Genomic DNA, 13,645 nt, shown 5'->3' on the forward strand with positions numbered 1-13,645 from the left:
AGGGGCATTTGGTTTAATCACTAAGTCTTGATAAGCGGCGGGTATGGAGCATTGCCTCGCGCGAGTTCTGTAAGAACCGTCTGTACATTTCAAACAAATTCCCATTTATGTTTCTAAATGGCGTATCTTTATTTGTGCAGACGACATTCAGAATTCAGATTGCATACACCAAAATTGAGAATACATGTCTAAATAGAGAAGTGACATTTGTCATCATTTTCTGACTCTGTCAACCGTGGCTGTCTTTGTGAAATGCCTTCTGGTGGCAGAAGTCAGATTCATCTATAATGTCTTCACTAGGGATAGGAAAGGCTGTCCGAAAGTTTTCTAAAGTATAAAAATTAATTTCATTCCAAATTTAAAGTTTAAAAATTACAGCATGTGAAATCGATCAGGAGATTTAATACATGGACTGATCAGTGTCATATGTTTTTCACCATTGATATAGACCTACTCTTGGACGTTTTAGCAATCTGACCATAAAATAATTGCCCTCTGGCGTGGCTCTAAACTTGAGGTTTCCGAGAACACAGACATCTCCTGACCAATGTCCTGACATGAGGAGCTCAACTAATCTAGGTTAAATTTAATGAGATACTATGCAAAAGACATTGCTAAAATAAGTATACATTCCAGTCAGCAGAGACCGTGTTTTCCCGGCAATAATCAGTGCGTTGCTTCTCGTTAAATTATTTTACTACACCTCATAAATATTCATGAGCAATTCGGAGCGCGTCATTGGCCGATTCCACCTCGCGTCTGGGAAGTTGAAATGATACGCGACCAGGTGACGTCATAGCGGTGAGTATCCACCTGGTTGTCGTGCGGGAGTTTTTTCTTTAGCATAAAAAAACCCTCTGGAACCCGCCGCGTAAATATGTAGTCTGTGTCATGTAATCTTTACAGAACCAGTCTGGAGTTGTATCCTAATGAATATACGGTAAAGACCCAAAACGTAAGTCAGCACCAGACTATTGAAGCCCTATTTCTATGCACATCTGCACTTCACTATCATTACATGGAATTTTAACAGCTGAGAAACAACAATGGCGTCTATGGGTACAAGTAAAGTAACGGTGCAGGTCAGCTTGACTACCTCCCGACGCGAAGGGGACCAGTAATTCCCACTTCTTCCCCTCAAACCATGCTGTGTTTTTATAATGACATGCAGTCTCAACTGCATAATGATGAACCATAGTGTCTGTTTTCATTTGCATGATGTGGCGTGTGCAGTGGCTCCTGAAAGCGATCGAAGCTTCCAAAATGGTGGAACTCCCGGTCGTTGTAATGATAGGGGAAGTCTGACACCGGTTGTTGACCCTCCAAAACGCAGCTGGCTGCATCCTTCTGCAGAGCTGGAGCCAGATACAGTTGCCTGCATCTGGCTCCCGCAGGCTGTGCCTGGTCTTGAAATTTTGCCCTCGACGTCAGCGTGGGGTCACAGTCACGGCACAGGTTTCTTTGGGCGTCGTTCCTGTAGACTCCACTGTCTTGGTAGTAACTGGACGCGAAGGCTGATCTCTCAAAAAACTGGTGATTGTGCGGAGTGTCTTGAAGAAATGCTGCGTTGCTTTGATACGGAATCTCAGAATTCGGACTGTCAGTACTTGTAACAGGCGAGAAAGCACTATTTCTGCAAACAGGAAGGCAGTAAACAGGTTATACACCTACCTCAAAGGAAGAAGGACGATAAAGTGGACATCTGCCAGACTAATGGCTGCAATGCTGTGGTTTGACAGTATCAAGTGGAGTCCAGCCCAAGTCCTTTCACAAGACAAGTGTAAGTGACGGTGTACGACAAAGGAATGCCTTAGTCCTAGTTTATATTAACATTAGATTCTGACGTGGCTTAAGACTGGGCGACTCGTGAAGGAATCTGCAAAGACTTGGAGGTCGACTGCAGGGAAGAATAATGAGTGAACGTGAGGACTGGGACGGTGTTCTTGGGAGGATTAGTTTGGATTTTACAAATTGCATTCAGAAATTCATGCGTGAAGGGTTACGATGACTCATGCTAAAAGTGATTTTTGAAAGCAATATTTGATAGGCCCATCAAACAAACAGGAGTGGCACAGGAGAGGCAACACGTGGACCACTATGGACGGGAACATCGCCGGTAACACTTACTCTGAGCTATAAAGCGTAAGAGGGGTGTAGTCGCCAAACTCGCCGAGACTCAACAGATGTGACCCCTGCTGTGACGCCTGCATGGAAGACACGTGGGATGGACTATGTGAATTCAGGCATGCCGTGTAGCTTGAGTTTATTCCAGGGTGGCCCGAGCACGTCGTGAAGTCGCAGTTGGATGACAGGCTGCTGGCATCTGTGAAGTTACGCCAAATGGAGACCAAGCTGAGAGAACACTGTCACATAAATTTTTCTACAGATTGTGTTCGCAAGAGAAAAGTTGCGTCTCCATGACGCCTTTATAGAATTAGACTAACAATGGTCACGAGTAGAATCGCAGGGATAAGACCTGAAGCTTTACATGGTGGAGATAAACTAAAGAGAGGGCTGGCGGTAATACCACGTGGATATATCTCTTTAGGAAGAAGTATGATTCTGATGAGAGCGTACTACTAGTTTGGAATGACATGTTTGCCCTCATTGGCCTCTACTTCCGGGTTGCAGGTGTTAAGGATGCACTCATCTTAGAGATGACTCACCAGGCGATTGACAGGTTTCGACACTATACTGACGCTGATACGGTGTTTGGATAGAGTTCTTTGTCGTCAGTCTCCTCTCTGGTCTCAAAGATAAAATCTCATCGCTTTCTAACGCTTGGAAAAAAATATGAAGAAAATAAACATGAGCTTAATTTTTCGCTGAGAGAACAGTCACATAAATCTTTCTACGAATTATGTTCGTACACAGCTACAGTCGGAGGACTCTCAACCCACCTTCCTCCGTTTCTCCTTTAAGCCGGCGCAGCAGGCTGTCCGCCCGCTCCTGCGTGTGGATCAGCTCCATCTTATAGTGAATGTACTCGTCCAGCGTCATGTGGAGAAGATGAAAAGAACCTGTACGTGCACAACAGTTAGGGCCTGTTTGTTTCACACGGATCCTGATCACAATCATTGATCCCAAAACTGGTTCGCTCGATCCATGAGGCGAACTCTGGGGTCAGTGAACCAAAGAAGATCACTGATTGCGATCCGGATCCATGTGAAACAAGCAGGTCCATTGACTTCAATATAACCGTTTGTTGTAGGGCTTGCCACTTGTTTTGTACTCGGATACTTTCGCAGTTGTCGACTCTTACCTCAATCAATATCCGGTTCGTAAGTGTGACGTGACTTCAGTTTAAACCACGCCCACCGCACATGAACTGCTCATAGAGTTACATGTATTGATCGTCGTTTACTGGAACCCTGGAACCGGAAGTTAACGCGCAACTTCAGCGGTCGTCCAATGGGAGCCTGTAAATTGTGACGCGTCTTGTGACGAAGTCACTTACGAACCGGATAGTCTGTCGCTTTTGAGCAAAAGATGATAACAGCGCAATGGCCGAGTTATCTCACAGCTCGAGCCTCAAACACGATATTCAACCTGTTATTTTGGTGTTGCGACGTTTTTTGTTTGTCGTTCTTCATGTTGCACTTTTAACTTTAATTCTTGTATTCCAGTTTCAAGTTTGTCTGTATGTTTATCTTTGTGCTTTCCTCTTTCTTTATCCTCAGCAAACATCGCTCACTGCCCTGGCTTTTCTGTATGTGCTTGGCCGTGTGATTGACCATATCTGACCTCAGATAATTTCAGATGGTATATAGAGTACCGAAGTGTCTACGTCACGCGTACAAGTGTGTGTGTAAAAGGCATGAGAGCGAGAACCAGCGCGTGAACCAACACGCGCACGTACCCCATTCGTTTGCACTACACTTTCTGGTTCACGGTGACATCACACTTCGGTACTCTATTGGCTATCATGTCTCACCAAAACTCGGGGAGCTGTGAAGCGTCATATCTCTCATGACCTTTGTACTGAAGCAGGACCAGATGAGCATGAACCGCCTTGCCCTTTGACATACACTGCTTGACCCTTGACCTTGTGGTTGCTGCGTGGAGATTAATTGGGAAAAGACCGTGAATTGGTCGTGAATTGTCGAGGGGGTATTCTCTCAGTTGATATCCTTTACTCTCCATCTATGGAACATCTGATGTACGGTCCACCATATGTGGACGACTCTAAAGGTACGCGAACATCGCGAGAAATCCCTATATGGGTCTCTTGCGATGTTCTTGAAGTTAAATAGGTCTACCGTAACATCATTACAGCATGGAAGACATTATGAGATTCAGCATAGGTCAAATTTAAAGGAAGTCTTTATGAAGTAGATCCTGTTGTATACACTTCATGGTGCCCAAAGCACCCATGGTGCCCAGAGCACCCAGGATAGAGCGAGGTCAGTATTCCGCGCGGTGTCTGGATTTTCTCAGGTGTAGGATCGGGAGACCGCTTTCATAATGTGTGGTTAACTTGGCGCCGACAGTCTGCTGATACTTGGTAAAATAGCCTGTCATGTTTGAAGCCACTACCGTAACTGTACTCACTCTGATGGTTATTTCCACACTAACACTACTTCAACATGCCCACGTCACCATAAGTCTTACAGAAAGCTTTCTTCTCGATGTCTCACCTTCTCAACACATTTCAGGAGAAGAGTATCTAGCCAGTTGGTGTAGGTATCGAGAGAGGATTGCTCGTCGAGAAGGCAGCCAAATTCGACACAAACTGTGAAGAAACGAGAAACGTTCTTCCAGGCATTAGTACCGCAAACACACTTGTCAATATCGTTCGTTATGTGGACAATTCTAGGTTTGTAGCAGGAGATTCAAAATGTTTTCATTGTTTATTATTTCTCGACATCAACTGGCCATTTTGTAAGGGACAAACATTGGCCAAGGGGGTCCTGTGGAAATCCAGGCATTGGAATGTACCCACAATGTCAACGCATGATAAAAAACAGGTACTCCATTAAAACACAAAATGTAGCTACATTCAAATTAAGGAACATAGGACCCAGTGTACGGTTCAGCAGGTGTTCTACAGAAAATAAGCATGCTGTAAAGTTAAAGGATGGTCTGGATGGATACCAAACGTCTCCAAGCTGCCGGCCTCTCGTCAGAGACATGGAACAGGAAAGTGATGGGATTTTTAAAGCACCTCATTTTTTCTAGTATCGTACTACAACATTTTCTGAAAGCGCATCAAGTGGGAGGTATTTTGTCGAGTCAACTAACGTTCGGCCAGCGGAGGTTCAGGCCCCATTTCTTGAACGGCATAGAGCGTCTGCCTTTGTATCGGCCGTAAGTCTAGCAGGGACCAATCATCAGCCATTTGAGAGGCGACGTCACAAGTCTGGATCGTGCCCTTGGAGGCCTGGCAAAGGTGGTTCAGAGATGCCTGGCGCTGGATAAGCCGGGAGAAATACCTTGCCACTGGAGAGGATTACGCAAACAACAATGTTCTCTTGAAACTTCATTTTTGCAGTCTTTTCCAGTGATTTGTAACTACCTTCGTGGATAGGATTAAGGCTGGTCTGTGGAATGGTTTGGAGTGCGCTTCGATGAAAAGAAACAGTGTGACACTTTACAAATTAATTTGCAGTGTTATAACAGATACCTCTTATTACCAGCAACAGAAAGCAAATAAAAGCAAAGACCAATTATTGTCCTTGTAATAAACATAACTTTGTGTCAACAGTGCTCTTCTTGTCAGTGTCCGACGGTACTTGACCAGTCTTAGCTCTATAAAAAAAAAACTAAGCGCAAGGTAGTTGCAATGGGAAAAAGTAAAAAAAAAAAAAAAAGTCCCGGGAAACCCATCGCTGAAATGCAGACACCCTATTGTTTTTGGTAAGTAGCACTGGGCTAATTCTCTCCGGGCTCTAGCCAAGCAGGTTTACTCCAGAAGGAGAAAAAGTCCACTTGTAAGCGGAGTGGCTCGTCGAACGGAAGAGCTGTACCGGAAAGTCCTGAAGGTTCAGTGATACTATACGTTAACACAAAACTGAAATGTCTGCGTAACCATCTAAACTGACCAGAAACAAAACAGGGTAGGGAGTAGAGAGGAAGTGCTATACATTTGGAAAATGGGTCTAACAGCGTTTGCCTATGGACTTTGTGTATAGCAACGGAGTCTTTGACTTATAACTCAATCTGAGCATGGAGGACCTGTTGATTTGGACTTGGGTACAACTTTCGGTTTTCCTGGCCTAATCTGGGGCCTCAGGAGTTCAAGTACCGGCGGGTACGGCAAGATAACCCTTTTACTTGTGAATTTGCTGTTGCGGAGGGACTCTGGTAGCTGATCCAGCGCGTTGTGTAGCCAGTCTTCCAATTTGCGGGCGAATGTCCCGATGACTTGGGTCAGGCTGTCTGGGATGGTCTGCGTAACAGACGGCATGAGAACTCCTGCAATGGCCTAGAAGGAACGACAGAGGGCGTATTACGCCACATCAATTCGCTGATTTGAACTGCCATCATTTACATGCCAATGCGTTTTAATACACTTTTAGTACATGCCTTGCTGTTTATTTGAGTTGAATACACCATCAAGCTCAAGCAAAACTCTCCTTCCCAAAATGTCCGATAACAGGCATTTTAATTTTGTTACTTATTCGTAAAGTCCATGGAACCATTTAAAGAGATTCCAGGCTTAATAGTTGGAATATTGCCGCCTAATTATAAAATTTGTTTCTTTTAAAATAATTTGTTCTACGTATACAGTGTTTTTTTGCAAACCACATTGCATCACATGTAGTTGTATTGAAACATGAGCAATTTGACACATGGTCTTGTTTTATCACTATAGTATTGTCAGTTTTAGTCCGCGAACTTTTCTATCCAGCGCATGACATTAACCTTGTACAAAATAGAGTCGCACAGCCGGACGATATCGGCGACTGTAGTGGAGTCTAACACCCCGAGCATATGGGGCGGCATCCCTTGCCAGAAATGGAGGAGGTAGGTTTCGACCTCATCAAAGCTGGCCCGGATTACCGTGTCCAGAATTCGCTGGCAGTGGGTGCGGTACATCATGAGAAATGTTGATACCTGGTTCGCAGTAATTTAAAACAACATCGGTTTAAGTACAAAACTGGCGGCCCACCATTTAACCATTCAAAACATTGATTAGGCAGGTTCTCCTGTGGAAGCTACGGAGGATATGACATGGAAGTAAGAGGAAGCTGAATCGATTACCGGTACTATGAAATGTAGTCTACGGTGAATGGATACCGCAGGTGTCAACTAAGCACCAGACTTTTTCAGTGTAAAAACAGACTGTAACACAATGGCAGTACACTTCTCCTTTCAACAGCCTTGATGCTCTACGGAAGAACTAAAAGGTATCACCTTCCCCTCTGAAATGTTGCTAGGCAACTGAAGGTCCTTGATGTCAGGGAATGCCGGGAGAAGTGTGCCCAACTTGGACCGGGGTGAGTACGCCACCGTCTGTCTACTGGGGTGCTCTCTTTTACTCACCTCGTGAGAAGTGCTGCGTATCATAGAATTTAAGAAATATTAAAAAAAAAAGTATACATGTAGTCCTATAAAAAAAAGACTGATTGTAAGTTTAAACTTGACAGGAACCCCATCACAAAAAAACTGTTTAGCCATCAAACACTTTTCTAAAAGCGTTACTGTTACTAGTTTACAAACATTTAATTGCTAAACATACACGAGTATAAAATGATAGAGTTACCAGCTTCTTTAAACGTTTGCAAAATAAATGGCAATGTTGTGCGGAGCACTTAGCACCGTTTTGCTGGAAGAACATCCTCTTTCCCTGAAAACAAACTACAGCAATGGCAGAAACATTAACTTATTTCATTTGTCATCTTATAATCTGAACGTGCAATAAGTAGCCTGCTTTGTCAAGTTGCAACCTCTCCGGAAGGAAAACATGTTCAAATAACTGGATTCTAATTACCAACGAAAGAGTCGACGGTCATCACCAGGGAAACTGATACCTCAGTTACAAGAATGCATCGGAAAGGACTCATCAGTCAACAGGCCATTATGCCATTGTGACGGCCGCAATGTGACTTGGGGCGGGCTCTTTCAGGTAATTACAGCCAACATTCCACACGCTCGCCAAAGCTCTGCCTAGCAACCATTCAACGGCGACTGAGTTCATCTTCAGTTATTTCCTGACATCCCAAAACAACAGCTGTTCACCAATAAATGCACAGTTTGCAATTTGTACATTTCACACAGTACGAACCTTTCGTTGGTGCTTAGGGTAGAGATATTACTTACTCTACGGGCATTAGGCACGGCGGAGTGGAAAAGCGTGAAGGGCTGAAAAGCCTTAGGCTGATATAACTGGTCCAGTATTTACAAACGGTATAATATACACCAAACAATACAAAGGTGCAGTTTTCAACCCATACGAAGATTAACAACCAAATGAAAGGAAAAGAAAGTAATAGGCATAAGCAAAGCATCCAAAAGTCGGCGACTGATATTATGACGCTGAACTTACAGAGTCGAAGCCACAGAAAGTTCTAGAACCCCCCTCCTCATGTGGAATTTGACCCTATAAAATCCCCACACTTGTGTTTAAAAATGCCAAGGATGACTGTCAGACATCAGTGGTCCATAACTATGTCAAGCCTCTTCCAACAAGGCTCTTTTCGTATCAAGATAATAAAAAAAGGTTCGCAGACCCATTTCTTTCAACTTGAAGAGACCGAGTTTAATACCGCAGACAACTGATCTTAACCTAATATTAATACGACTTGTAAAGACTGGTAGCCTGTATACATCGCACACGTTGTGCATATAGACAGAGCCATTGAGTGAAGTGGGGATTTGTTGGTCCCTACACACGGCACCTGCGAAAAGCCAGTGTTTAAATGTTTGCGTTAACACTAGCAGTGTCAACACCGGACTTCACCGACAGAAAGGACGAGTGGCCGGTGCTTGTCTTGTGTGTTTGTCTCACTATCTAGAATTACACGCTGAAGAGGCCGTCTGCATAACAGCCCATTGTGCAAAAATCAGATTCTTCGATATGTCCACTGGTTCTTTTATCAAAGGAATGATAGAAATTGGAATGTTGACTCTTTTTTTTTCTCAAATCATATGTCGGAAAATGTCCCATGCATATTCTGGTAAGAATTTGCCGGGCTCGGCTTTATAACCAAATTGAACTGTTCGTGGGACTGTAAAAAATATTATGTGGTTCATAAATACAGTTGCAACAACTTAAGTGCAATTCGAAGATATGAACACTGCTCCTTCGGTTTTACTGCCCCGATTACGGTCTCTTTTTTCAAATAGATATCATACATCTGGTTTCCATAATTACATAACGTATATCTTACCTTTCAGCAGCTTTACTTGAGTAACTTTCCTCATAGTATTCGGAAGCTTCCTTAACTGCGATTCCGTAATAATGATACCTAGCAGAGATATAAAAAATACTCTCTCTTCTTAGGGCATGCCGAATATTAAGGTGGTTAGCAAACTGTGTGTTCTTATGATTATATTTAGGGCTGTTGATAATGTGGAACTGTAATTGTGAGTTCTCCTCAGGGCCGGGTCGAATTCGGATTAACTAATCAAATTATTTAACTAATTTCCCATTTTCATTAACGAAATCTAAGCGTGACTTCACTGGTGTAACTGCAATTTTTAAAATTAATCTGTTTGGATATCTTGGCAGGTATAAACACCACACTGAACTATTTTAACACCCAAACTCTGGCCAGATACTTCAGCTCTTCATAATTTATGTGTGATTTTCTCGACGCTACCAGATGTCAGGCACACTTATGCTACAAATACTGTGGTATTAGTTAAAATACCCTCGGTATCCACACGGAACAGCACCGGACTGGTCTTGCCCTGTAAGGATACCGAAGGTGTTAAACCAGCACCAAGTCAACACTACAGAGTTTGCAGTGTACAGTGAAAGAAGACGCTTGTTGATTTGTCGGTGAGGTCTTTAGGACCATGAGAATTAAAATAACAATGGCGAAATTAAAGCTCAATACGAATTCATGCCAGGTTTTGTTTAGAATAATTCCAAATTGGTGGTAAATTAGGGCCTATATATAAATATTCAAGCCACATGAAAAAAAGAAATTGAAAGTGTAGGCTTGGAATCCAAAATAGTCCCGCACCGCCCCATTCAAAAGATTACGTTGAAGATGATAGATTCACTTACAGAATGGCTTCCTTGTGGATACGTTCTATTATGACATAATCATGTCAAAATAAAGATAATTCTGGCTAGAAAAAAAGTGTGTCTTACTTTGATTGTCCTCTGGTTCCCAGACGCCTCGTCGTCAACTGAGGGAACTTTTGTCTTATCATCTGAACAAAGATCATGAACATTGTATTATTTATTAATGAACTCTGGTGTGTTTATGAAAACAATATAAATGAGACGGAGAGTATGGTTTAACACCATTCTCTGAAACATTGAGGCAGAACTGAAATGATTTTTTTAAATATAAGGTAGTGTTTACAGTCAGGTCTTATTTAGATACAAGCCTGGTGGGAAACTATATTTCATTACACAAAAGACATTATTTGCTTCAAATATTAGAGTGTTTTATGCACGAGAATGTACAAAACTCCCACACAACACAGAAATAATTTCTAATCACTGCGATTTCAACCAAATTCAGTTTCCTGGGTTGAAATGTCGACCGTATGTCCCTTATATAAAACACTTCAATTTGCGACACATGAATGGCACTTGAAAAGTTCTCCTTTTTGAGTAAATTTGATATATCTATTTCGTGAAATTCTTGTGGGGTACCACTTTAGTACCCGACAAGGATCAAAACTGGCCTTGTGGGGTACCTTCCACAAGGCACCATGTACAAGCGCAGCCACGAGAACAAAGGAAATACCCCACGAGTATACATATGTAAAGGGTACATGGCCTTGCGAGTGCGATACCAGCTGATACTCCAAGATTTTGGAGTGAGTCCGTCTGCCCGCCCAGGTCTTTGTGTGCGGATTGCTCGCCTCCTTGGCGGACAAAGGCAAATCTGCTTTGGAGGACCGTTTCACTGCTGAAGTGTGTCTGTATCAAAGGGACTCATTCTTGAAAGGTGAAATCACTGCTGGGAGAAATAGGCCTATTTGGGTAACTGGGATCCTTCTGTGACTTTATGGAATGTACCTCATCGCAACTTATAGCACTGGCGGAGTGTCATTGGTAAATGGGTTCATTTCCTTCCAGTGTGTTTATCTAGAATATGTTCTCTCAAAATGCTGTCTCTCAGTGTAATCCTGACCAGTTATTCACTGTTGGTCAACTTACTTTAAGACCAACAAAAAAAAAGACCGAATCGATAAATTTTATCCAATAAGAGAACACTTGTGGGCATGTTCGTACGTAGAAATGACAAGATGTTACACGTCTCCAAATTTTGCTCTACCTTGCCAAAGCTAGCAGCGTTCATAGCACGAGTATTAGTCTTCTCGCAGAAGCTTGTGTAGTGGACGTAGAGCGTGTTTCGCGGGATACAAACGCCGTCTGCAAGCTCGTAGTTGGACTGCAACCTTCAATAAAAAGTTGTCCAAATAAAAATTGTTGATGTGGCAGTAACAGGGCATAGTTTGAGCAACTTCGGCCAACAACTCAGCTCACTTGAGAAACTGCACCTTTAATTCTAACAACTGACATAACATCGTATAACACATATTATGTATTAGATTTCAACTAAGCACAGCAGACATACACGTCTTTGACATAAAATGATATCTAGAATAAATCGTCCGAAAGAACAGGTTCACTTGCCATTTCATAATCTTCGGTGTTGGGAGGGGCTCCTGTCGTCTGGTACTGCACGTATGCTTTGATTTGGAACGATGGCCTGATAAGCAAAAATCGCCCACATTAACTGACAAAGGAATTTTTATTCCGGTTTTCCTTCAATATATCGATTGCTGACAAACATGTTTGACCAATATTTTACTTTGTGACTGATATGATTAAAAAACTGTCGATTGAAACGATGTATAGTGTACAAAGGGTTTTTGAATACTCATCAGAAAAATTTTCACAGAAGAACTTAATATGACACATATTAGTGATATCGAAGGAGCTTACCAGATCTGGCCGCCGGAACGTCATCCATGTCGATATAATCCATTCTGGAAACCAACAGAGGTCAGAATAACAATCAACGCCGGAATCAATCCAAAACTGTCTCCCCACCGACCTAGACGTAGGCCTGCGGTAAATCACGAAGTCTTAGCACACGCAGTCTGGGCAGACGACTCGTTTTCTCCCATCAACTTCAGTTAATTAACGAGGTCTCATACAACGCGGGCCGTAATTGGCTGAATTTTTCCCCGCAGTTTTCGCGCCGTTGGGTTCAGTAGGGAGGTAATCAAGTGCTGATTATGTTGGATGAGAATACCTTAAATTCCTTTCCGTAAAACCAAAACCTTTATCCAAAGAAAAGTTAAGATTCGTTTTTTTTTTCCGATGCACTCAGAGACAGGGAGGGTTAAGTACTACGTGCGCAGGGTACCAGTCCCCTCCCAAAAGTGCGAAACGCCACATCGCTTTTTGAGCCGGCTGCACTACGCACTAGAGCTCAGAAAAGAGCGTAAGCATCCGCCATTTTACAAGGAGTTTCACAAAGAGACAGCTGCCAACACGTTTACTCACTCTGACCGACAGGAAATCGCTCACCCCACTGCCTTTGGAGATCCTGGTACAGTCGAGTAAGTTGAGCGGTACTCCCGTCAAAGATCTCAGCGTGATCGTCTCGTCTGATGCACCGCCAGCTAACCCTCTATGCCCCACTGATGCCCTGCTGTTGTCTCGCTACTATCGAGTAAGTACCGAGTGTAAATACAAACTTGGCTTTCCACCGATCCTTTGTTCGGCCCCGCTATTGGACCCTATCACTTTCAAATACAACGTCATGATGTGTCAACACCACCCCTGGAATGATCGCTCAAAAAAGAACAAAAAAAAACAAGGTACTTTCCGGTATAGTAGTCGTGCATGGTGGTCTTCAGTGGCCCGTCTCTCAGAGACGGCTATTGTCAACAAATACGGGATGTATGCATTTTTAGTGTTATCAAAGCACTGATTGACCAGTTTACTACACTTGCAATGAAATACGCGGGGTTTAAACATAACAGGGCTTATCTACACAGGTGTGTTATTGAAAGGCAATTCACTATCAGCGACCATTTGTTGTCTCTTCTTTTCTTCTTATACTGGAAAGGAAAAGTCACGCTCACGGAAAGTTGGTCATCAACAATCATTTGAACAGGTGGCAAGCTTTTGCATAAAAGAATATTGCATCCTGACGCCACTTTTTCCCGCGTATCTCAGTGAATGTCATCTATAATTACAAACATTCTAAAGTGACCCTGATTTTAGAGAGAAAAATATTTCCAGCTTTTGGAACACATTATTTGCCATGTTTTTGTTGTCGACTCCCCTTAGACAGGTGATGTCAAACGGATCCCTTCCCTTTTTTTTTACACACAGCATGCATTTTATTTTCAAAGCCACCACTATCTTGTAGCACAGAACAAATTTATTTGTCACCTTATCGGCTTGTAACCTTTAAAGTAACTAAGTAATTTTGATATACATCCACACACTGAGGATGGAAATTATTTTGTTTTACAACCGGGAGAAAAGATCTGA

The 13,645-nt window shown here is 42.8% G+C and overlaps 1 protein-coding gene across 3 annotated transcripts; it reads right to left on the reverse strand.

Moving 5' to 3' along the window:
- Positions 1–104: 104 nt before the first annotated feature.
- On the reverse strand, positions 105–13,089 carry LOC110984039 (transcription factor RFX4-like). Of its 3 annotated transcripts, none has more exons than XM_022243830.2 (16): positions 12,671–13,089; positions 12,080–12,123; positions 11,768–11,843; positions 11,406–11,529; positions 10,265–10,326; positions 9,333–9,410; positions 7,357–7,498; positions 6,865–7,056; positions 6,274–6,424; positions 5,242–5,439; positions 4,638–4,732; positions 3,935–4,055; positions 2,901–3,020; positions 2,667–2,774; positions 2,128–2,323; positions 105–1,633 (listed from the first exon to the last, which is right to left on the reverse strand). In XM_022243830.2, exons 2-16 carry the CDS (start codon positions 12,120–12,122, stop codon positions 1,174–1,176), a joined length of 2,166 nt encoding a protein of 721 aa, XP_022099522.2. In that variant the 5' UTR covers position 12,123; positions 12,671–13,089; the 3' UTR covers positions 105–1,173. The 3 variants fall into 3 exon arrangements, with proteins under 3 accessions (XP_022099522.2, XP_022099521.2, XP_022099520.2); XM_022243829.2 differs by having other exon boundaries at positions 2,667–2,780; positions 12,647–13,083; XM_022243828.2 differs by having other exon boundaries at positions 2,667–2,780; positions 12,671–13,082.
- Between the last annotated feature and the right edge of the window lie 556 nt (positions 13,090–13,645).

The sequence above is a fragment of the Acanthaster planci genome, linkage group LG21, assembly GCF_054643075.1.
Source record: "Acanthaster planci isolate LZ-2023a linkage group LG21, COTS_SCS, whole genome shotgun sequence".
In the NCBI taxonomy this organism is placed as follows: Eukaryota; Metazoa; Echinodermata; class Asteroidea; order Valvatida; family Acanthasteridae; genus Acanthaster; species Acanthaster planci.

Excerpts from the sequence above, each read along its gene's own strand:
- LOC110984039 (XM_022243829.2), bottom strand. The coding sequence starts at position 12,122 with ATGGATTATATCGACATGGATGACGTTCCGGCGGCCAGATCTG. Across the intron at positions 3,021-3,934 it reads TCACAGCTCCCCGAGTTTTG|GTTCTTTTCATCTTCTCCAC; the intron begins GTGAGACATGAT and ends GTGCACGTACAG. Across the intron at positions 2,781-2,900 it reads TAAAGGAGAAACGGAGGAAG|CGTTAGAAAGCGATGAGATT; the intron begins GTGGGTTGAGAG and ends TTTTTTTCCAAG.